Source organism: Vigna unguiculata, chromosome 4, assembly GCF_004118075.2.
Source record: "Vigna unguiculata cultivar IT97K-499-35 chromosome 4, ASM411807v1, whole genome shotgun sequence".
NCBI lineage: Eukaryota > Viridiplantae > Streptophyta > Magnoliopsida > Fabales > Fabaceae > Vigna > Vigna unguiculata.
The window spans coordinates 5,428,798-5,454,439 of record NC_040282.1 but is presented as its reverse complement, the minus strand read 5'-3'; the positions used below and the strand labels follow the sequence as shown (position 1 = coordinate 5,454,439).

The window sequence follows — 25,642 nt, the reverse complement described above, 5'->3', positions numbered from 1 at the left end:
GGTAAAGTAATGTAGTTTTGATCACATAAATTTGTTCCAAATTACTTTATATTCTTTATTGTCAAAACTAAAGTAAAACGGTTGTTTGTGTGATAATTGAATTATGATAATTGTAAGGATGAGAATGAGTCGGTAAAGTTTTTAATTGTCATGAAAATTATTTAGTTTAAATGTAAATCCTATATAATCAATATTAAATATAAAACCTACATTAAGTACAACTTCATAATGAGTATTTTAAAACAAAGAAATGTATTATCAATCGTGTTGTACAATTTTTTTAATAAATAAAAAAGTTTTATTACTAATACACAATTGATTTAAAAACTTGTATTTTGAAAAGAACATTAAAACTAAACCATTGACAAAGACACGACATGACAGACAAACAAACTACTTCCAGATTTTTATATAAATGGTTAATTTATTAAACCCAATGAAAGTTATTTAACTTTGATTAAAATATTATTAATTTACGTTTTATTGTTAAATATCTATAGAATTAAGTTATTCCAGTTATCATTGTATTTAATAACATTATACTATAAAAAAAGTGGCGTAATTTATCTTAATTTTCATGTGTGGAATAACCGATTTCCGTTTATATATATATATATATATATATATATATAATCAGTTAAAAATTAAGCAAAATTAGGTGACTTTTTTCGAAGAAAATCACCGAATCTGTCACCATAATTTTCAAGAATAAGAATGTATGTATTGAATAAATTTGTATTTAGACAAAAAAAAATTACATTGTTCTATTTTTTTTATATCAACACTAATATATAATAAAACATGGCATAAGTGTGCCAAAACCCCTTTTCAACTAAATTTGGAATACATGGCAAAGATAACACATAGTCATGTTATACTAGTCTCAAGTTCATTGTCAATACTAGCTTCTGTTACAGATTGAAATTCAATGTTACTTCATCGATACTAAGAACTATGAATAAAATAAGAAAATATAACCCGTTTCAATTAGCAGAAGATATTACTCCATGCTTACTACAAAGCCTAATGTTACAATATAATTGTTCTCAGCATAAACAATGTTACACAAAATGAATGATATTGCTAATTGAATGAACCGTTTTCTAGCAAGTTAACAAAGCAAATTGGAGGAAGATCAAGTGAATTCCAAAGTAACAGTTCTCCATCAACACCAGAAGAATCCATGTCAGGTGTTGTTTGTTGTTGGTGTTCTTCTTCTTCCTGTTTCCCATCCATTGTTGCCATGTACTCTTTCTCCTCCTCATTCTTCTGAAGCCTGTTTTTGCTGCATGCCATTTGAAGGCTGGTTAATTGATCAGTTATGATTCCTCTTCCCTTCATGTTTGCTGATTCAAGCTTCAACTTCAAGCACTCAGGTATTCCATTGAAGGCATAGAGAGAAGCTGAGAACTTCCTCTCATATGTCATTCTCTTCATCATAGCTCTGAGCATTGAAGGCTCATCACCACCATAGTTCTCTGCCTCCACAGGCTCCTCAATCTCTTCAGCCATCTCAAAAGGAGAGTAGTAACCAGGTGGAGCAATGTTGTCAAGAAACCTGAAATCAGTGCCTTCTTCTTCACTGTCCTCCACTCCTGAGTTACTGTCATCATTATTACTTGGAGTCTGTGGTGTCACAATTTTGTATTGCACATCCACTTTTGTATCTTCAGTCAAACATGATTCAAAACTGCTAGTAATGTACTCAATCTGTGCACTGTTGTTGATGAACTCATTGTTGCTGGTGCTGTAATCTTCATCAGGGTCATTGAGAAAGTCAGTGAATTGGTCAATTGAGAACTTTGTTGATGCATCAACCTCTTGTTGCATATGTTGGTGGTTGATGAGAAGTGAGGATGAGGATGAGGATGAGGAAGAGGAGAAAGTGTTGTTGTCATTGTTATTGTTGTTGTTGTTGTTGTTCCTTTCTTTAAGCCTTTGAAGGAGTAGATTTGTGATTTTTGAGGAAAGCGCAGGACTTGTGGAGGATTGAGAACATGGCCAGAAGTTTGTTCTTGTGTTTGCACCTCTGAGCAAGCATGCAGCTTCATCATAGGCTCTTGCAGCTTCCTCAGCAGTGTCAAAAGTTCCTAACCACACTCTGATCTTCTGAATGGTGTCTTTGATCTCAGCCACCCATCTTCCTGATGGCCTTTGCCTCACCCCAACAAATCTCTTTCTTGCTCTTTGAACTCCTCCAAGTGCTGCAGCTTGTTTCATCATCTCATCCCAAGCCATGCTTCCCTCACACATGTTTCTCTCTTCCACAACTTCACCACCCTTTCTCTTCCTTGCCATAGAGTTTTTCTGTTTCTTGAATTGGTTAGGCTTAAAGGGTGATTCTTTGAGAGCAATAGCTACTGTGTGCTTGCTTGGTTTGGTACTTTGGTTGAGGTTATACTAAAGGGTGAGTGTTAGAAGGAACTGAAGTTTAGTTTGGTTTGGTTTGGTTGCTATGCTTTTTGCCTTGGCTGGTTTGTGCTTTTATATGTGCAAATGAGTGGTACTTTGAACTGGTTTAGTTTCTGATCTGACCAAGTCACAGTTTCTTGATCATTTCTGCTTCTATATCCAAACATTTGGCAGTTTCTCAGGCTTTGTAATTGGTGAAGATTGTTTGACTTGGACAAAGGGCAAATAGATTATTTCTATTGTATGATAATAGAACTTCATTCAGTTCAGCATATTCTATTTCACAGTGCAAGCCTTAGTTGGTCATTTACCATCTTCCACTGTGATCCAAAGCTAGATACTAAAATAGTGTGATCTGTGATCTTTTTTAATTACCATTTTCACTTTGTCCAAGGCAAGAAGTGAAATGTGAGACAGAGGGTTTCACACTCAGCTGCCAAAAAAAACAGCATGTAAAACAACCTGAGTAGCCAAAACCTATGTGCTTGTACAGCAGAAACTAGACTATTTTACAAGCTGCAGTTGATGTTTGGATTTTACCTCACTTATTATATAGTTTGGTTTGTCTTTCCATCACCAATTCTGATACTTTATGAACTTGTTCTATAGATCCACTCACATATGTTTTGTGTAGGGAATAGAGTGAGAGTAAAATAAAAAAAGTACATTGTAGATATGGTAAGTACAGGTAATGCTACTAATCTTTGTTTAGGAAATCAAGGTTTTCAATATTTTTTACCTTTCTTTTCAGGTCTATTTACAAGTATGGTTGATGTTATCTAAATAGATTTAGTGTTGTCCAGTAGTAATATCCATCTGTCCAGTTAATATCGCTAGAGTTAATCACTGCATATAATAATTATCTGTTTTGAAATATAAAACTCTATTACAGTTTTGTCTTTAAAAGTATTTGAGAGAGTTGAAGGGGAAAGATATATTTATTTTGTTTTTGACCTCGACTCTTAAGCGACCCTGATGGATTTGGTTCTTGGATAACTTTCAATGTTTTGGTTCTAATCCTAAGTCCGTTGAAAGTCAGTCACAATCTTGTTCTGAAAAGACGTTACAGATAGTTGAAAAAAAAAGATGTATATAATTTGTCTTTAGTTTCGATTTTTTACTGATGTAAGACTCTTAGGTGTACCGATCTGTACCGAACCAAACCGTTTCCAAGGTTTTGCATTGGAATGCGAAAGATGTTTCATTCCAAGTTATTCCCTAACAAAACCACTGCAGCATGATGGGTTGGTTCTTGGATACTTGTTAAGCATCAAACAAACATTTACTGAAGTTAATAAGAGTGGGTAGGAGAAGTCTCTTTCATCCAAAACAAGGACAGTGGCATTATCTTTAACACACAAAATACTTAACTGATGTTTTGTGTTCGTCAGTGGTGATGAGTGTCAATAAACGCGATTCCCCCAATGCCCCACCATGGACATCATGCCAAGCCTAACCCACTTGAAAACTCAACAACAAATGAAAGTGATTTTCTTGAAAAACTTTTTGTAATGTCGTCATCAAGCATTGATTGATGAATTATTTTTCGTGATGATGAAGTGCTTGAATGTGTGTGCAAAACTTTTATGGGATTTTCGTCATGCAGCCACTGCAGATGGTGACATTTCTGGACCAACTTAGGAATCATCTTCCTCTCAAACATTTTCGATTCTTGCTCTTAACATACATCACATGCACTTAAGCTGAAAACCAAGTTCTAATTATGGATTCCACACTTTTCTAATCATGATTTCTTTCACCATTATTTAAAGGGTTAAATATAATTTTGGTTCTTAAAATTTCAGTGAATTTTGAAATTAGTTTCTCTTCGAAATTTTATACCAATTTAGTCATTCGTCCTTAGACATGCGTGGATTTTAGTCTTTCTTACCAAATTTTGTTCAGTTTATACAAAAAAATTAATTCCAAATTTCACTTAAACTTGAGGACCAAAAAATACTTAACCCTTATTTAAAATTCATTTTACTTTCTTTTTTCATCTAACAAATAATAAATTTTGCTAAATAATAGATCCATCAAACAATCAATTTTGGTGAGATAAACTCTAATTCTTAACTCTAATACTATATTAAAAATTGACTTTAAATTTAATACATTTTTATAAAACTGATTTATAAAATAAAATTTAATTGTACTTATTTACTATAAATTGATTTTCATGGAAACTTATATGTTTATGATATATAAAAATACTATGAATCAATATTGCAAACAAATATAGACATTAAATTTGTCATATTTTAGTTAAATTGGTAAATTCATTATTAAGATAATTATTTTAAAATCAAACTTAAAAATTTTCAGATTTTCATTGAACTGGACAATTGTTTTTCTTCTCCATTTGGGTACATTTCATTTGCTTTGACTTTCTAGGAATCTTGCATTGTCTTGATAAGAACAAACACGAAACGTTGAAGAAAAATGCCAATAGTCTTATAATAATAATAATAATAATAATAATAATAATAATAATAATAATTAATTAATTAATCAATTGAAATGAATGATGGTGACTTGTGAGAAAACGAATCGCACTGTGTTATTAGTTAAAATAATAAGCAAACAAGTTAAAAAAATATTAAAATGACGTGCAGATGAGACAAATTTGGCCTTTTCCCTGTTTACTAGTTTTTATTTTATCATCACATTGATATTAACTAATAATATCATTGCTTAAAAAAAAATCTAACATCATTGCTTAAAAAAAAAAATCTAACATCATTGTTTCCTTCATACATTTTTTAATTCTTAATACTATATCACATACACCATTCTAGAATACCTAAATTCATACAAAGAAGAGAAAACTTCCTAAGAACAAGTTTTACAGTTTTCGTAATATCTTCAAATTAATAAAAGTAGCATTCGCATAATTGGAAGAATTTTTCTAGCAAATTCAAGATAGTGTTTTGACTAATTCACATAATTCTATAAGCAATTTTAACTAATAAAAAAGTTTAGAGATTATTAATAACACTTTTTTGTTAGTATTAAAAGTTATAATAAGGGAACTTAGGTGGTGTTAATGGTCATTTATGAAGATCTTTTAATCCAAACAATATATATGGATTAAAAATTTATTTAAATAGGATATTGTGTTAAATATTTATATAAATAATACAATTTTGTGTCAAATATTTATATAAATAATACATTTTTTTCAGGTCAGAATTGGTCTTCAAAAAATTAAATTCCAAACTATGTTGGAGATGAAATTGTTGGAAAAATAAATCACTCGAAAAATCAATTCTAAACTATGATTTTGGAGAAAATTCGTTCTGAACTGAATTTTTTATTTTTTCATTTAAAAAAAAAGATGATATTTTTGAAAAATTTCACAGTTCATAATTTGATTTTCCAGAAACTAATATAAACACTTTTATCTATATTTTTGTAATATAGGTATTTGGAAGTAGAAATTGAGCTATATGTTCAAATCAGAAAAGCAATTTTCATTCACGAGTTCCTTTTTTTTTTCTATACACACACATATACATATATATATATATATATATATATATATATATATATATATATATATATATATATTCTTCTTTCTCATGTGCGGACAAAATAAAATTCTAAAAGAAATACCAATTTTGTTAATATTAATTGTCTTAAGATTAAGAAATAGTGGCAACCAATGTGCAAGTCAGAGGAAAAAACAAAGACATGAAAAAAAAAAAAACAATACATAGAATTATTTTAAGATTTGGTATGACCAACAACCAAAGAATGAGACAAAGTCCTTCACAAAACAACAAATTGTGCCTTTATGTTTTTTATTTGAGTTTTCTATGATCAACCCTTTGATATTAACTAACATCACTTTCTTTCTCTCCCTCTACATAATCATCCTATTTTTTTATCCATAGATTTTCAATTTGATCACAAATCTCAATCACCAAAAAGGAGTATGTCATATAGTGATAAAATAATTGAAGGAATAAATTTTCAAATACTATATATTAGTAAACTATTGGTAACAATTTTCTTCTCCTTTTATTTTTCATTCTTGAAAATGAAGAACAAAACTAGCTCAATCGGAATGTATGCTTCATCTTGGGTACATGAATGACTAATTACAAGGTGTTTAACTATTTTGTTATTTTTTAATTTGAGAAACAAAATTTCATTCAATATTGATCTTTTGATAACCCATGACCATATATAACATACATTACAAGAAAACTTATAGAGAATGATCAATTTTAGTGACCAATAATAATTAGTATCTATAGTAACTAATTTAGATAATAATTTACAAAACTAAAAATTATTGGTTACTAAAATATTTACTATTATGAATAAAAAATTATAATTGGTAGTTGGTAATATACTAAAAATTAAAATATTTAAATTATAAGTTACTCTTTTCAGACTCTATCAGAAGAAGGTGTTATTGAGCTTATTGGAGCTCAACAAGAGTCAAACTAGAGCTGTCAAAATGGGTTGTAACCCGCGAGCCAACCCGGCTCACCACGGGTTCGGGTCGGGTTGAAATTTTTTTACAAATTTCAATATGGGTTGATTTTTGACCTGACTCATTTAGAACCCGGCTCATCCGAGTTGAACCCATGGTGAGCCGGTTGGCTCACCAACCCGTAGATAAAAGGGTTACACAAGTGTTTTTTATTAAGTTGGACTTTACATTTGGGTCATGTTAGGTTTTTTTAACCAACACATAAATAATTTGTATTTTTTATTTTATTTTGGTTTGTATTTAGATTGTATTAAAGTTTATTTAGATTTTAATTAGAATTATAATTTAGTTTTGACTTAAAATAAAATAAAAAAATTGTATTTTTTTTTAATTAAGTGAACTCGTGAGCCAACCCGTTTAACCCGCCAACCCGTGGTGGGTCGGGCCGGGTTCAAATTTTTTTGGCTCGCTAAAAAGTGAGCTGGGTTGGGTTGGCTCACTAAATCATCAACCCGTGGTGGGTCGAGCCGGGTCGGGTCAGGTTACCCGTTTTGACAGCTCTAAGTCAAACTACTGCATTTATTTGGAAAAGAGGGGAAGACATTTAATCAAGTACACACATTGCGAACTTGAAATGTCATTCTTATTGGGTTTAAGATGTTAATATGTCTAATCTTTTCATTATTATGAGTTTTCATTGTATATGAGTTTTATTGTTAAGAGTTTTCATTGTTAGGAGTTTTCTTTGTTAGAAGAACACTCTATCGATCTTACTTTCCCCAATATTGACTCCTAGGAACTCAAATAATGAGTTCTTAGAATCATGACCATGCAAACAGGACACATGTATTGGATTATAAAGTTCAATACAATTTCTTTTTCAAATCAACAAAAGCATAAACTCTTGAAAGGAAGCTAAGGAAAATTATAAAATACTTATCAATATGGTTACTAAGGTACAAAAGCACAAACTCTTGAATATCCTTATTAGTTGTATCAACACCAATGTGAAACCCTGCTTGGTGGAATACTTCTACCTAAGTATAGCAAGCAAAGATCAACATAAGAAATGAAAGAAGAAAATATTCACTCTACATATTTAAAATGTAATACCAGTCATGTTGCCTTCTTTTGAATCTACCTATCAGTTGTATCAGCATCAATGTGAAACCCTACTTGCTGGATCTGATCTCGCACATAGGAAAGTGTAACATAAAATTTAGACTATAACTTGAAATATAATTCCTGGACATACCATTGAATCAAGTTCAAAGGAAACTAAGAAAAATTCTAAACTAATTATCAATGATAGCTTAGGATCAAACAACAAAAGAAGACTCACACATGTGCAATTCATTTTTCATGTTTTTGACATAGTAAAATGTACAAAATTTAGGACTACTTTCACCTAAATATATTGTAATAGTATCAATAGTAATACCATTAGGTTACCTTCTTTTGAATCTTCCTATCAGTTGTATCAACAGACCAAACAACAACAGTATTAATGAAGATTGCAATAAGCCAATGATCATAAATATAAAAAACACATAGCATTATTGGACAACCAACAAGATCCAAAACTTTGTTACGTGCATATGAGAATATTGAAAACCATAAATTCAAGGAAAATTATGACTAAGCAAATGCAGTCACAAGGAAGGGTAGGTTGTAGTGTGAAACACAAAGCTTGTTTGAATTCTTGTTTGGGAAACATTTCATGTGAACTGCCTCATAAATCATAATGCTAAACTCCAAGAGAAAACCCAATATGAAAATGAACAACATAATCATCCCTAAATCCTAAATCAAGAATAATATAAGAACATCCTTGTACCTCAAACCAAATTGTCATCGACGAGGCTCCTTGCATCGACAAAATTTGCTCCATTCAGTGACACTCAAACAAACAACAAGGGTGGCGAGGCATTGCAAACCAATGGTTAGATCATGAGCACCAGCGGAAAGCCCCATAGACTGAACCTAGAGACACCCCTACAAACTGGAAAGAGGGTTTTTGAAGGCAGTATTGGATGGGGAACTGAGCTATAGGAAATTAGGAAGGAAGAATTTAAGGCGAATTTTGGAAAAATGGAAGATTTAGGGAGGAGGACAACGGGGAAGAACAAGGCTCAACTTGAGAATGGAGGAACACCCCCTCTAAATTTGAAATTTTTATTTTAATTATCCTATTCAATTACCAACGGTCAACATTCGTAAGTAAACAACCGTAACAACCTTATCGATTGAATTTACTAACAAATAATTGAACCACCATAACCCAACTTACTAATTGATGGAAACTTATGTCGATAAATAAAATATCAGTTTGTATGCATTTTATATCTACACCGTTTAGTACATCCTATATTTCCTACACTACAAGAGGAAAAAAAAGTTATTTATTTACATTTTTCCCCTCATATATTGGCTTTCAAACAGGTGGAAGAAAAAGGTTATGGATAGGGTTCACTTGGACTGTTGGGGGTAAATAAAAGGTAACTCTGATTTGTCCTTCGATGAGAATCGACACATTCAGAGCAAAGAGAAAAGTAATGGTAGAGTTTCTCGTTCCCTAAAATGTTACAGAATTATTCACTGCATTGGTTTGTCATGCATACCCCAGAAAACAACCACAATGTCGACGAAGAAGGGATCAGGCATGTTGGGAGCAGCCATCTATGATATGGTTACAAAATTTTGTTTTTCACACACAATCATAAAATAGGGAAGTGAGATAAATATCACATAAAAAAATATAGCATATCATAATAAAATAAAATGAAATGAAAATTCTCCCAAATCCATAAAACTGGATTTTTATTATACTTTTATAAAGATATTGATTAATTTTGTAGTGACTAGTCAGGATAAATGAGCTCATGGCCAACAAAGTAACTCAAGAACATCTCATCTTGAGTAATACTAACTCGTTTAAATCCCCAAGGTCATACCTCCAACTACAATAATCAAATATTTATTTATCATAAATTTTATTTCAATATTTAACCATATAATTATATAAATAAATAAATAAATAGGATCAATGCATAATTAAAATAAATAAAAAGGACTAGTACGTAACTAGAGATAAATGTAAATAAGAGTAAATATAAATTGAATAAATAAGATCACTACACAATTGGAGATGAATATAAATAAATAAATAAATAGGAAGGAGAACTAAATTAGAATGAGGTTAGAGACACCTCAATTAAGGTAAATATAAAGATAAAAATAATTATGAACAGATAAAAATATAATCAAAGTAAAAAGATAAAATGATAGATCTCCCTTACCTTAATTATTGTGAAAGATATATCCCAAAGCTTTGTGAACGTTTCAACTTTCTTCTCTTATTTTCTTCACTGCCAATTTATACTCACAAACTCCTCTTCTCTTTTTTTTTCTTTGATCTTACTGTCTCATTTTCGTTTCACAATCACCACTCCTATTTATACTACACACATAATCATTACATTTAGTTCATTTGGTTTGAAACACTGTTCCATTCTGTTTTCTTCTTTCAAATTCTCGTTACTTAGGTTTGTTATGGATTAAGCTCTCATTTTTTTTAACCTGTAATTTCACATACATTTATTAGCATCTTATCTCATTCCATTAAGTGGAGCAATGAGTAGATAATTGTGAAGAGTTTATTTTTCTCTTTTCCTCTCTTTCTCTTTTTTGTTATTATCTAAGAATATGTCCAATTTACCTATACATATATGTAAGTTTATCCTTTATATATATACATACTTACATAACTTAACTTATTTATTTTACATTTCTTCTTTTATTATAATAAAATATTCTTTCTTATTGACATTCTAAAATATTTAATATATTTCTTATAAAATTATCAATTATTTGTATATTTTGGATATTTATAATCTTTACATTTATATATGTTCATAATTTATTATAATAATATATATATATATATATATTATATTCATATATATTTGTAATAATATATATATATATATATAATAAAATGCTTATAAATAAAGTAATACATTATTTATTAATTTATAGACATAACAATCGACATATTTTCATCATTTAAATATTTTTAGTAGTGTAATATGTACGAGGACAAAACTATTAAAGAGAAAAGTATTGGAAAAAAATTGACTTATTCATAAACTAAAATTATCTTGATACCTATCGTAAATTTTGTAAAAGAAAAAAAGCCAAAATTAGCTTATATACAAATTATAACTACAATTTTGATAAAATGGTATGTAGGAGCTTTTACAAGTTAGTTTATGTACGAGGGGAAATTAATTATTTTTATATTTTTTTTATTCTACGAATGAGGTCTGATTCATGTAATAGCTGAATAAAAAAAATTATATGAATAGTCGAAACTTTTTAATAATGAAATGATAAAAGAATAAATTGCAATTTTCGGGTTCTTTAAAATTTTAATTTAAGATTGGGATCTCCTTTTTTTTTTTTTTTGCGTGAGATTTTAGTCTGTAAATTTTTAAAATTTGTAATTTTGATTTAATCTTTACTTTTAAGTGCGTTTTATTAATTCACTTCGGTATTATTAAACTCCAGACCTTCATTTAAAATACCATCAAGCAATAATTTAATTAATCAAAACTTAAAAATAACGTGTACAAAATATAATTTCACTAGAATTTCAAATATTATAAAATCCGACCATTAAAATAAATAAATAAAACTACATATTATCAATAAAAGTGACCAAACCTATAATTAAGTGAGTGATAAATTATTTTATGGATATAACATAAATCATGCTTACATATCAAATTAAACCCTAAATTTATAACTAAATGGTGACTTTCAAACATTGACCAACCCCTTTCTCCCACCTTCCTCCACGTGGCAGGCTCTTAACGAACCAATTGTCTCCATTTTACTATAATGTTTTCGAACTTCGTCAAAATTGACAAAGTTTCATAATTTTGTTGCTGAAAATAACGTTTGAATATGAATCATGTTCATTGTTTGATCAATTATATTCCACACACATGCAATTCTATTATATATACTTCACAAAGAAAAATGTTCACATTATTTTGTACTTGTATTTTCTCACCTCAAGTTAAATTATTATATATTTGAAGATTTATCTACCACTTTCTTGTTTTAAGATATACAAATAATAACTTTTTGAACCTATAGACCTAGTTAAAATCTGTTGAACAAAATGTTTATTATATTAATATGTATGAAGAAGAAATAATAATAATAAATTCATGATGATGTGCACAAAGATACAAACTTTACCTTTTTTGGCTATTTATTAACGTTTTAATTTTTCTTTTCAATCCTACAATTAATTTTTCTAATTAAGCCAACCCACGTTAAGAATTATTAGTTTGACTTATATTATTCACATAGTCTATGATAAAATTAGCATCATATTTCGTAATTTAATTAGTGGTAATTTAACTAAGTATTTACGGAGAGAAAATTTCTTTTATAATAGTCTTATTTTACTTGAATTAGTAGTTCTATACTTAGAATTGTAACTTTTTATTATTTTATAAAAATTAATTAATTAATATTGAAACCGTGGATACAAGTACAAGTATGAGTATATGTCCATTATCCGGTAAGAATGAAGATGAGATAAAAGTTTGGTATCTGTTAAATTTGAATATGAGAATGAAAGATAATTTTTTTTTATAGAGATGGATATGAGATACTACCCGTCCCGTCTCGTTACCATTCCTAATCACAATGCATAAAAATTAAGATAAAGAGTAAATTATATTTCACGGTTAACTTATATCGTTATAATTTTATTTTGTGTTTTAAATCACGCATTCTCTTTGTTATATTTTAATATATAAATAATATTTTAGTATTTTTCGCTCATAGAGATTCTTTATATGGTTGATCATAAACGATTATCGTAACTCTACACTATGGAATGACAATCTTATATGAAAATCCAAAAATAAGGATAGAGGTGTTAAATATTTGTTACTACTTTCAATACTTTCATCACAATTTTATTTTTAAATTACATATTAATAAACTAAAAAAAATGTTTATAAATTATATTTTTTCCGAATTAAAGTGAGACTTGTAAAAACATGAAAATGATAATATAAAATGACAAGATTACATATTGTTGAGAAGTCTACAACATATCAATCTAAGTGACAAAAGCCTTTACATATATTGACAAAAATTTGCTTTATGCAAATTAATTTATTTTCAATGATCATTTCGTCACAAGCATTAATCACCAAAATAAGTGCATGATGACATATGAAGAGTAAGAAAATAGTTTATTCATTTGATATCAGAACTCAAGTTGCAAACAATTTCTCTTCTGCATTATTCTTTTCATATTCTGAATGCTACAATCATTGGCAGCATAATATGGAATATCCTTCACCTTGCTTAGCAATCAATGACGAATTAACAATTGTTTATGTTGGATTTCAAATTATTATTTACCAAAGTTTTATATTCAGGTTAGAAATTTTTGTCAAAAAAATATTCTTTGAGAAAATTTGCAACTTTTATCAGAAAAGTTATGTGAAAATAATCATACTTTTATTAAATATAAGTCTCAAACTATGTTAAATTTATATTATATTTTTATTTTTTATTTTTAGTTTCTTTTGTGTGATATTATTCAGTTTTGCAAGGACTTGAAGAAAAATGTGAGATATAATTATTATATTATGATTGTTTCCAGAGGATGTTCTTTGTGCTATGCTCATCTTCTGCCACATGGAAGCTACTTTGAACAAGAATTCACCGGAACAAAATATTGGATGTATTCACATAGTTACTAGTTGTAAATTTTTAAGTAATAGTTATGTATATATTTTTATGCCTCTATAAATAATGTTTGAAGTATATAAACTAAATAAAATCAATTAATTAATTTATATATACGACATTGAAAATAACTTGATCTTCATTATTTATGGATTGATGGCTAACATATCTTTGCAATATGATTATGTTCTTACCAAATTTTGTCCAAGAATCACTTTTTATATCTCTCTTAAATATCTTATTCAGGCATTAGAAGATTTAATGCCATATTGTATAATAATTCAAGCACTTTACAAACTTAGCTTTGTCAGATAACCTAAACTTCTTCAACACACAATAGATATACATATTTCTAAAAAATAGATGATACCAGGGAATGAAAATAAAAATCTCTAAGAACAAAAACCAAAGAATTTTGTTAAAAGAGACTAAAATCAAAACTCATAGTATTACAAAAACCAAACATATTCTAGTTTTCTTTCCTTATGAATGCTAGATCTCAGAAATGAGGCCTTGCAATTGCTTATACTGATATTACAAGTTTCTGCACTGTTGCAATCACACATTATGAACTCCAACAATTTACAAAGAACACTACAGACATTATCAGCTCCAATAATTTACAAAGCACACTACAGACATTATCAAATCCAACAATTTACAAAGAACACTACGGACATCCAAAGGACAATCAAATAAAGTTGTTAGGAATGTAGCTATGAACTATTCAGAAGTGGAGATCTGTGACTATCAGATCTCTCAGAATACTTCTTTGGCATCAGAGCTGGATCATTGTATGCATTGGCCAACTCATCATAAAATTCAGACATATTATGCTGGTTCTGGTCTGCTCTGTCCTTCTTAATCAAACACTGCATGTGGGAATATATCCATTCATAAGAACACAGAAGTGGAAATACAAGGCATAACTCACTAGAAAAACATGTCCTTTGAAGCAGAAAGAAATGCCAAAGATTTGTCAAGGTTAACATAGTTGAAATGAAACCAACCAAACAAGAACATGGAAAACCATCGGAAGTAACATGACTACTAATAGGTAGCTAACTAAGGTGGTGTAATGATAAAATCTTGAAGGGTCTTTTGAGTTTTCTTTGTAATATACACTTGTAATACAATTACCTTATACAAATTCAGTTAGAAAATTGAGTTTTCTCTTTTGACAGTTTTGTGGAGTTCTAAGTTACAAGAACCCTAACTTTGATCTTTTCAGGGTGACATGTTGAGATCAACTCCATGACTTATTACTCATCTTTTCTTCTTTATTGAGTGTGGCTTTAATATCCTTCTCCAAGTTAAATATCAAAGCGGTCTACCCTAGTTTCTCATCATGTAAATAACTACTAACGGGATGCACCTAACATAAACTTGAGTTCACAACTAAGTAGCAAAAAAAGATTTTTCCAAGAGAACTGCATTTCAACATGAGCCAGCAACATACCTCTGCAGGATAATCCTTGAATATAGGAAAAAACCGTTTCTGGCAATATTCATTGAACAGAAGTGTGAGAATTGGAAGAGGAATAGTCAATATGGATGCAAGGGGAAGTTTCTTCAAGCCAAAAATACCAATGCCTATTATATGCATCAGTACCAAAGAAAAAATTGTGGAGTTGTGCACTGTAGGCCAAAACTCTCCTCCAGTCTCAAACTTTGCCACATAAACTTTCAACAGCTGTCACCAAAAGATATTTAAGACATCACTATAGTTACATTACAGATAAAAAGCAATATATATACATTTATTCATCATGAATGAATATATTGTAACATCAATAAAGGAACAAAAATGCATGTAGTCTGAAGGGTAAAGAAGCAATTTGCAGACCTGGTTGCGGAAAATGATGTATCCCATACAAAAGTAGATCAAGAGAAATGGCAGTATCAAAGGAGCAAGGATGAAGTATGTTACACCAAGAAGACCAAAGAGACGAATCCTCGGAATTTCACTATGATAAGGTATTGAAGGGGGATCAAAACCATCATCACTATTTCTACAAAAAGTTTTGCTCACAAAATTGTAAAGAAGTGTAGTCAATTGAAATAGTTCTGATGCAATTGTGGTCCATCCAGAAGTTACAACATATGCTATGAAGAAGGATGCCTGCACCATATATATAGAATGTTAAAAAGGGAACTTGATGACCTCAAATTTGGGGAATAATATCTAATAAATATCATATAAAAACATAAAATTAAATAAAACTAAGAAACAAAACTGCTTATAACTCAATCTAAATTTGGATAACTTTTTGAAGTTCATGCAATTATTCTCACCTGGGATGGTACAGCTTCCGCTAGTATTCTGGGAATCTCTTTTGGCTCAAGAAAGACGTTCACTCGATAGAGAGCTGACCCTGATAGCACATTTGCAAAGAAAATGTTCCAGATAGTAAACCATAATACTTTAGTGCATGCACTCTTTTGTATTTGACTCCACGAAATGTATCCTTGCATGGATGAAAGCATGATCATAGTAGGTGGAACAAATGACAGAAACAGCTGAAGAATCAAACTGGGAAGGTATCCTGTTATAACTTGGCTCACAACTGACCTGAAAACAAATATTGGGAAACTTCAGATGAAAAACATTGAAATTGTCAATGCTAAAAGAAAACAATACTCGTTCACACAAATACAGAGTCAACTGTTCAAGAAAAGATAAATGAGCCAATTATGAAGGAAAGCATCTACGCAAGGTAGCACGAATAATTTGGTGAAGTTTAATTTACTTTATGAGAGAAGGAATAACAAGGTTTTAAGTCATCAACCAATGTCTTAAGGTGATAAAGGAAGTGAATGCAAGTGTACTATATTATATCATGACTCCAATGTATGTGCTAATAGAGAAAGATAAATTAAGGTAAAATTCTCCACTTACAGTCTTAGTATGCCTTTCAAGAAGGGGAACCACGTCTCCAATTGATCAAGATGGGTAAGACCTTGTACTATTGCAACTGGGATCAAAAAGAGAACTGTAATAGAAGTACATGCAACAAAAACTACCACCTTGCTGATCCATCTTTTGAGGAACGAAACGGTAAAGAAAGGCCAATAAACATCATGAGGCTCAGGAGCTTTCTCAGTAACCCATTCCGTGGGATTCACACTTTCTTGAATGCGCGAAGCTATGGCAGCACCAAACCGTGTCTTAAATGAGACAAAGGCAGCTTGAACTTCCTTTAAGTTGAAAGGGATTACAGAATAAGGAGGTTTATTAGACATCACCAAAAGAATCATAAAAACCTAGGTGTTAATGAATAATATATATTGCAGGAAAGAATATCCATTGCACAGCACAACCTTTCATGATCCAAATCCAGTAATCAACATATTGTTTACAGGAATTAGTGTTGTACTGCTGTTGTTAACATATTTGTTATTACATTAGTTAATCTGATAATATATTTGTTGTTTTTGTTTGGAGTTGAGTAATAAATGGGCATACTAGGTTCTTTTATCTAACAAAACAAAAATGTTTTCTAGTTCAGCACATAGTTAATGATTGACAATTCTGGAAACAATTTCATTTGAGTTTCTTTCCCTAGCATATTTTCTTTCTCTGGTCTCGTTTGGCTTCCTTCCACCTTGTATTTTCTTTCTTCCTTCCCTAGCATAGTTAATGTTTGTCATTATTGGCTACCATATTGCCAATAATGAACAAAAATAAAAGTCTTAATATCACAAATTAGGTTAAATATTCTGAGAGTCAATTTGGTTTATGCAAATGATAACTCAAGCATCTCGGTTTGTTATTAGACAGCTTAGAATTCAAACGAGACATTAAACAACTCTACACTTAAGAGGAAGAAACAAAATTATTTTCTCAGAATTCCAGTAATGTAGGTTATTAGTGTCTAAACAAGATAGTTTACCTTTGCTTCTAGAGAGGATTGTTCCAGTCTCACATTATCTTCTATATCACCCAATCTCCTTTCATAGTGATCTACAATATCGACTTTGCGGCCAAAAATTCCCAAACAGCCATCCCGTCGTTGCCTTTTAGGAGCATCATTCTTTTGTTTCAGATTGGTAAGCTTTTTGTACAGTTTATCTGCATCATTCTTCAAAGAACAAACTTTAATAGTCAAAAAAATGGAAGTACTATTTGAAGAAAAAACTGACTTTATTTACAAGGAAAAAAATTCCTGGAAGTTCAACTTCAACACTCCTGAAGAAACATAATGCCTAAGTCAAACAAAAAATGCACAATTCATCCCCTCTTTCATGAGAGAGGGGACGAATGGTGCTATTAATATGCAGTACTTGCTTTTAATCTAATATATCAATAATTTCTTTTAATCTGCAATACTTAATTTTCATTATTCAGTATGAAAACATTATATTGAAGGTAGTTATGCAATACAATAAGATATAGATTTTTTGCATATGCAATACAATACACAACAAGTAGGATTGTACCCAAAAAAATGTGAAGTTGAAAGTATAATAAATACATAGTCTGGGACCATGAATTCATGAAATGTTATTTATTCTAATATGGTAACAAGATACAATAATTTACGGAATATCGTGCTATTATTTACTCAAACATGATGCTTTGGAATTTGTTCTTCTTTCAGGTATGTTGGAGAAGAAGACCAATGTTTATAGGATAGGCTATTTTACTGGACTCTATGATTTAGCTCATGGATTCTCCTTCTCACGGAATTTCTTTTCCCAGGACTGGTTTGCTCTCACAAACAGCTGTTCTTTTTCACTGATCCTCCTCCATTGTAATTCTTCTCTCTTAATGAGTTCTTCTTTAACAGGGTAAAATATGAAGGTTTAGCACTAGACATGCAAGTACTTGGAAGATATACCCTTCCTTTTCAAAGTGAGGCATTACATGCCAATGATTTACGATGAAAACAACAATTGATAGAAAAATATTGAACCAGTTGGAGCTCTAGAAAAACACTTACAACAAGACTTTGAAGTTTGTTGTTTCGGCGGATCACCGAATGTGAGAGATATGTGGAAGGGTGATACTCCAGGAAAAAACGCTCAACAGTATCATGACATGTACTTCCAGGTGGAATAGGAATACCACGGACTAATAAGGTAAACTGCTGAGGCTGGGGCTTGGATGAATAGAAATAAGCAATTCTTTTGGATGAAATGTACAAATACTCCTGCATAAGGAATTAACATTAAACATGAAATTATATCCCTAACTTCATAAAAGAAGAGGAAAATTAAAAGCTTACTTGAACAATAAAACTTACACAATAAAGAAGATAGCAAACAATTCCAGTGAAAATATATGCAGCACAAAAGTGGACCCATAACCTGGAAAAAGGCCAAATGAACACGTAAGTTTTTTGCTTTGAGAATTTAAAATGAACATAGCAACCAAAAATTACGCATGACATAAATCCTAACAGTTTTGAAATGCCTGGTTAATATAGGAGCCTTGACAGGCTATTTTACTTTATGCATGAAATAACTAAATTTTCACTTTCAGTCCCTGCTACTTGCTTTAGAGGTGAAAAATAAGATTTCTGGCATAAATTTTGATTTTTACAAGCTTTAAAGATAGAGTTTTGCACAATGAACAATATCTTCCATCAAGTTTGTAGGTAATAATACATAATGACTGAGTTGAATCCATATAGTAGTTACAATGGTCATAATAGTTTTAGAGCAAAATTTTTCCAATACCAATTCCTCACTATTTTCTGTGAGCACATGAAATCCAGTTCCATGAGAGCAGAAGATACCTCTCAAATGAAACTGGGTCAACAATTGGAGAAAATGAAATGAAAGTAACTTAAGAATTGCAAATCAATATTTTATACATGTTCTGCATCATGAATAACTAATTCCCAACAGTTAAGACCATTTTGATCAATTACATTCACCTGTTTGAACCATTATTAACATTAGAAATACTGAACGAATCCAGAGACTTGTGTTGAAAATCTGAATCATCACTAAGTTGACTCCCCGCATAATTAATTGGAAGAAGAACAAACATGCCAATAATTCCACCAACAGCAAATACTTTCAAACTGTACAATACCACAAAAAGAGGGAAAAACATTAGTTGAAACAAATAAAAAGTTCTTCAAATAAACAGAACAACGTCATAGAAAATAGAAAGACTTGCACATATTTTACAGCAAAACAGATAGAAATTGTAAAGAACAAACGATTGGCTCCACAACAAGATAAAAATTAGATGTCACTTAAAGCAGTTGGTTGCATATGAATATGTGTATCATCATGAAAACATTACAATTTACATTTAGTTAGACATTGAACAATACAAGCAGTAAAACTTGGTGCCAATAAGGTGAAAAAAAAAATTAAGATAATTGAATTGAATATACAGCAGTGTAAACCAACAATAGTATAATGCAGAAAATCCTCTTCTGCTTAAAAATCATCTACGCTCATTTCCAAATAAGGTCATGTTAGGCATCACTATGAATTTAGACATTTTAGCTAAGCTGACATCCCAAAATCAATCATCTATACTCATTTACGTATACATAAAAATATATATAAACTTAAGCTTAAGATAGATCATTGACACATGTAATGCAGGAATTTCCATAAAAAACTATTAAAACCTCAAAAACCTAAGTTATCTAGCAGATTTCAGTTTGATAAGAAATGTCATGATACATCTTCAAACTTAGAAACAACCAAACATTTTGTCACCTAAAGATAAATATGCGCATGAAAACAAAAGCATCTAGGCCTGAAGATGATAAAAAATCGTCCTCGGAAGGCTGCCATGCCTGCTTCACCCAACCAGCAGTAGGTAACAATCTTTCCAAGTTAAAATGACCACCCTCTTTAACTTTTCCTTCAGCAACTAGGCGTGGTGCATAGACAGTGATATTACCGGGCTGCCTTCTCAATATGGAATATAGGGTGAAAAATAACAAACAGAGGCCAAGATTAATTCCCACAGAAGTTAAAAGGGCAGAAAGAATCATTGTGGAAACTTCGTTCGGAACCAGCAGATTGACTTTTGCACCCAGTAACACCACTGTACGCTAGAAGAAATCAAACAAATTGGAACTGTTCATGGTTGAACCTGCAAGAATAATATACCATTAATAGTTGGAACAGAATCAACATGAAGTTCTTCTGTCTGTATATGATGTGCAAAATGCAAACTATTGACAATTTGGAAATCCAACATAGCAACTAACCAACAAACATATAGAAAGGCCACTACTTCAGCACCAGCACGTGGCAAAAATGACAAGAATGGTATCTTACAAAATAGGAGAGTCTATAAGCATGAAATAACTGAAAATTCCTCAACCTTATAAAAATTCAACTCTCATGTACACTACTTTACTGGGTTGGATTAAAGCTAGGTTATGGATTCTTGCATAAAGTTTGTGAAGAACTGCAGGTTGATATATTTCTTCCTCAGGTTTCAGGTGTCTCTACATTGTATTTCCTCTAAATAGCAAACTTCAAAGGTATATTAATATTTTACACTTCCCGGGTTCTAGTGCTCCTCAGATCTTAATGATGGAGAAGTTTAAAACCAGATTCTTTTCTTGTTTCATTTATCTGATCAATTTCATTATCAACGGGTAGAAGGGTTTTGCCCTAGTGTTACTTTTGGTAATTGTAAATGTCTCCTTCTGCCATTAATCCTTGAAAGGAAAGGGTTTTGGGAAAAGCAACAGGACAGATAGATATCGCAGCAATGTGCTTGTTACCTGCTAATTGGTATATTTGGTTGGATTTATCATCGGAAGATTTTTGGGCTAATTTTGGATTCAAGGAAAGAGACAACATAGAATAACACTAGTTTCCATTCTTTGAGTCATTTATGATAGGATGAAGTGGAATAGAAGTTGAATAGAATTTGACCCATCAGAGTCAACATAGCAGTGAAGGGTTTGAGCAGTTTGCACCAGGTCCTAGGTTTAAAACCTTGTTGTCACCATTGTACACCTAGAAAATGGAATAGAGTCTAATTAAATGTACTCCACTTCATCCAACACCTCTGCTTTTCTTCCCAAGTAGTTCAGATTCCAGTGAATGCAGTTTCAGGATTCAAGAATTGCAGTAGTTTCAATTTCAAAAAGTAAAATATGCTTCATTTCTAGTTTAATATGCTTCAACAAACTTACAAAATATATCATCATTGGTAAAGAACAAACCAGAAACGCTATTGCTTTCAGAATTCAAAGTGCAGAATGAAAATTTGCTAATTCTATGTCTATTATCAAACAAATATAATATGCATTCACCCAAGTAAGAGAAAAAAAAAAAAATAGACTCAAATGAAAGAGAGAAAGAGAACCTGGAAATGAAGCAAAAGAGAGAAACGTGTGCAGTGAGGTGATGAAAAAAACAGAAGTAGGAAAGTAATAGGAAAACACTGAACTAAACAAAGTGTTTCGTGTCACTCTCGCATCGAAAGCCAACTTACACGTGCAGCTACCTCATTTCTTTCTTTATGGTTGGTTTTCTTTCTTTCTTTCTGTACTTTGTTTATTGCATTTTCCGTATGTTATGGCTTTCATATCAAGAAAGTAATTAATGCTTGCATGTGAAAAATTGTTTGTTTATTTTTTATGATTCTTGCTGTGATAGTGATTAATTAACTTATTTTTTTAATACCACAATAATTATGATCTAATATGATTAAATTTGGAGTTTCTTGAAGAATTTATATTTTATTACATATTCTCTAGATGCAAATATTATTGGAAATCACATTTTCAACACTCTACTTCGTTAGTTAAACGATGGAGATTAAAATAAAAAGAAGTTAAGTTTATAAAAGAAAAATAAAGATATAAAAGATGAGAATAACTTTAAGTAAACTTTCTTCTTATAAAATCCAAAGTTCTTCAAAATAGAAGGGATTTTAAAACTATAATAGTTGTTTACAGTAAAGTGTTAAATGCATACTCTTTTTTTAGGTGGCAAGTCAATCGAGGGACCCTTTTATTCTTTTATTTGGATAGATAAAGAAAAGAAAAACTACAAAAGAAATATTTAAATAATAATAAATTTTAATGGCAAAAAATTAGATTTTATAATAATTAATTTAGATACCAATTTCTAAATTAAAATTATTAGTAACTAAAATAATTTTTAAATTAACTTTCTAAATTGATTAATATAGTAAATTAATTTATAATTGACTAGTAAAATTAATTATTTAGGTTTTTTTTATCAAAGTAATTAGTCTTTAATATTAACAAATTTAGAAATTAATTATTTTGGTAAATATTGTTGGTGACCAATTTAAAGATTAATTGATTAGAGAGACTAATTTAAAAATTATTTTAAAAATTATTTTAATTATTAAAAATTTTTAGTTTATAAATTGTATCTAAATGATCATTACAATATCCAATTATTTTTTATTACTAAAATTTGTCATAAGAATTTTCTTACGATAAAAGTACAAAAAGGAATAAAAATGGAACTGGGAGAAAATAAGCAAAAATTGAGTGAATTTCATTTAGCACACATGATTAATGTAAGAAAAAAATAATAATGATATGGTTTCTAAATTATCAATAAGCTATTAAGAGTATAAAAAATATTTTAATAATAAATAAATATGAATTAATTAATTTATGTAATGAAAAAAATATATTTAGAAAAAAATTAATTAATTTTTTTAGATTATATATATATATATATATATATATATATGAATTGGAAAATGATTTTTTTTCATAGAATTATATGAAAAAAATACAAAAATGTAGTATTTTAAATTTTATTTAATAAAATTATTTTCGGTGTGTTTACAATTGTTAGTTAGCAATTGTGAATATTCATTGAATTTTAATTAAATGAATGGTTAATTAAAATTATTGGTTTCTAAGCATTAGGAGCATACTTTAACATTAATGCGGGATAAAAAGAAAATTGAAAAACTGATAATTATTTAATAAAGGGTTAATTATGTTTTTGGTCCCTAAATTATTAAGCGATTTTGGTTTTAGTCTTTCTCCTAAAATTTGCTCTAAATAATCCCTATCCTTTCAAAACTCATTGGATTAGTCTCCAATATCTAACGCTATTAATATCTAACGTGGCAAACGGTATTCTACCTCATCAATTCTTTTTAAACACGTGGCTTTTTCACCTCCCGTGAGACAGCTCTACCTAGATCTTCAATGTTGCTTCCCCTTCCTCCAAAACATCACCTCCATCTCATTCCACTTTCACCCTTCGTCTCCATCACCCAACACAACCACATATTCTTCCATTAATGCCAATAAACACACTACATTTTTTCATTTTCACAAAACCAACACATAGAATCTTCATCCTCAAATACGAACACTCATGAGTTACAACGCAAAGTGCACATTTTCATCATCAATAAAAATAACCCAAAATCAAGAAGAATAACTAATCGAAAAAAAACAAAAACAATTAAATGGGGAATTGGTGCCTCCGATTATGAACGTTGTTGTGCTAACAATAGTGGATCCTGTGTGGCCCGCAGAAGGAAGAAGCCATGGAAGCTTGAAGCAAAACACGTATGAGCGAATAGAAATAGAAGGGTTTCGCGCGATGGCTGACGTGGTTGACGCAGACAAGCACCTCGACCTCAAGCGGCAGCGACAGCTCTGAATGGACGAAACAATTGTAGTCGTGGAATGGTGGCTGGATTAGGATTCTCGCGCGCGGAAGAAAAACATAAATGCAAGGTGCGACTGCATCGTCAACGAGCTCTTCAACGGTGTCTGCATGCTCAAATGGGGAGACAAGGGGAAGCTACATCCCACGCAAGAGAGAAGAAAAAGATGAAGATCTTTTGTGTCGTTGGATTTTGCATAATGGAAGGAGCGAGAGAAGCTCTAATGGAGATTTGGGAGAGAAACCTAGCCTAACAAAGGAGAAGAAGATTAGTTGGAAAATCAATTTTATTTTTTAATTAAATAATTTGCCACATGTTTAAATAGATTTGTTGACATAGAATACCGTTTGCCATGTTAAAAAGAATATTAACAGCGTTAGATATCGAGGACTAATCTCATGAGTTTTGAAAGGATAGAGATTATTTAGAGCAAATTTTAGAAGAGGGACTAAAACCAAAATCGCTTAGTAATTTAGTCCTTTAATAAATTATTTGATGATTTAAATTTAATTATTGAGAGTTGCATAATTGATTATACTAACATAAATCATTGATTACTTTTAATAACAATCTACTATGGATATTAGCATATTTGATTATGCAAGTTACCATAATTGATTATGATCTTAGCACAAAATTCCTAACAATTTATATATCTTTTTTTTCATGGACAAAATGTAATTTATTTTCTCATCTTAAAATGCTCCATCATTATAAATATTATTTTATTAAAATATATATTTTAAAAATCACATCTAATTATGTAATTTTTTACCTCTTTAATTATTTAATTAATATATCCAATTAACTTTAAGTTATATTTATTTAAATTATTTATTCGAATTTCAAGTTTACACGCTCGTGTACATACTCATTTCTAAAATATTCATATTAAGACTATAGTTTAATTATTACTTAGTACTCAATAATTTCATTGGTTGAATGCTAGATTTGTAGACTTGTAAAATCAATGATGCAAAAGGTACAATGGTTCTTTAGCTTTACTAGTGAAGGTCCACACAACACGATTAAGAAAAATACATATTCAATTAACTTTTATTCATATTATTACTTTAAAAAAGATACATTAATTTAAGTGTATTAGAGTATTGTGTAAATAAACTTTTATTTGGTATTCAACTTTAAACAAAACTTAACCTCATTACTTCCCAAGCTTAAAACATCCCAACTCACAATAATTTTCAATAGTTCACAATATAAAATTTTGCATTTATAAATACATAACCATTAAACCAATATACAAATATAATAAAAATTGATGAAGACAGGGAAAAACCAACAGTATTGAGTGTTCAAAATTACAATAATTTGATTTCTATCTTTCTCATGCATAAATAAATAGTGAATTTTTTTTCAAGAATCTCAAATTT

General features: G+C 30.1%; 2 protein-coding genes across 3 annotated transcripts; both read right to left on the bottom strand.

Annotated features, from left to right (window-relative positions):
• Positions 1 to 900: 900 nt before the first annotated feature.
• Positions 901 to 2,676, bottom strand: LOC114182570 (ethylene-responsive transcription factor ERN1-like). The gene has a single exon (XM_028069460.1). The coding sequence runs from the start codon at positions 2,296 to 2,298 to the stop codon at positions 1,084 to 1,086; it is 1,215 nt and encodes a 404-aa protein (XP_027925261.1). The 5' UTR covers positions 2,299 to 2,676; the 3' UTR covers positions 901 to 1,083.
• An 11,412-nt stretch (positions 2,677 to 14,088) lies between these two features.
• On the bottom strand, positions 14,089 to 22,068 carry LOC114182283 (CSC1-like protein HYP1). 2 transcript variants are annotated; one of them, XM_028069118.1, is made up of 11 exons: positions 21,942 to 22,068; positions 20,327 to 20,708; positions 19,522 to 19,671; positions 18,886 to 18,949; positions 18,583 to 18,792; positions 17,533 to 17,721; positions 16,539 to 16,837; positions 15,935 to 16,211; positions 15,486 to 15,761; positions 15,099 to 15,332; positions 14,089 to 14,511 (listed from the first exon to the last, which is right to left on the bottom strand). In XM_028069118.1, exons 2-11 carry the CDS (start codon positions 20,605 to 20,607, stop codon positions 14,356 to 14,358), a joined length of 2,136 nt encoding a protein of 711 aa, XP_027924919.1. In that variant the 5' UTR covers positions 20,608 to 20,708; positions 21,942 to 22,068; the 3' UTR covers positions 14,089 to 14,355. The 2 variants fall into 2 exon arrangements, with proteins under 2 accessions (XP_027924919.1, XP_027924920.1); XM_028069119.1 differs by lacking the exon at positions 21,942 to 22,068 and having other exon boundaries at positions 20,407 to 20,609.
• Positions 22,069 to 25,642: the final 3,574 nt, after the last annotated feature.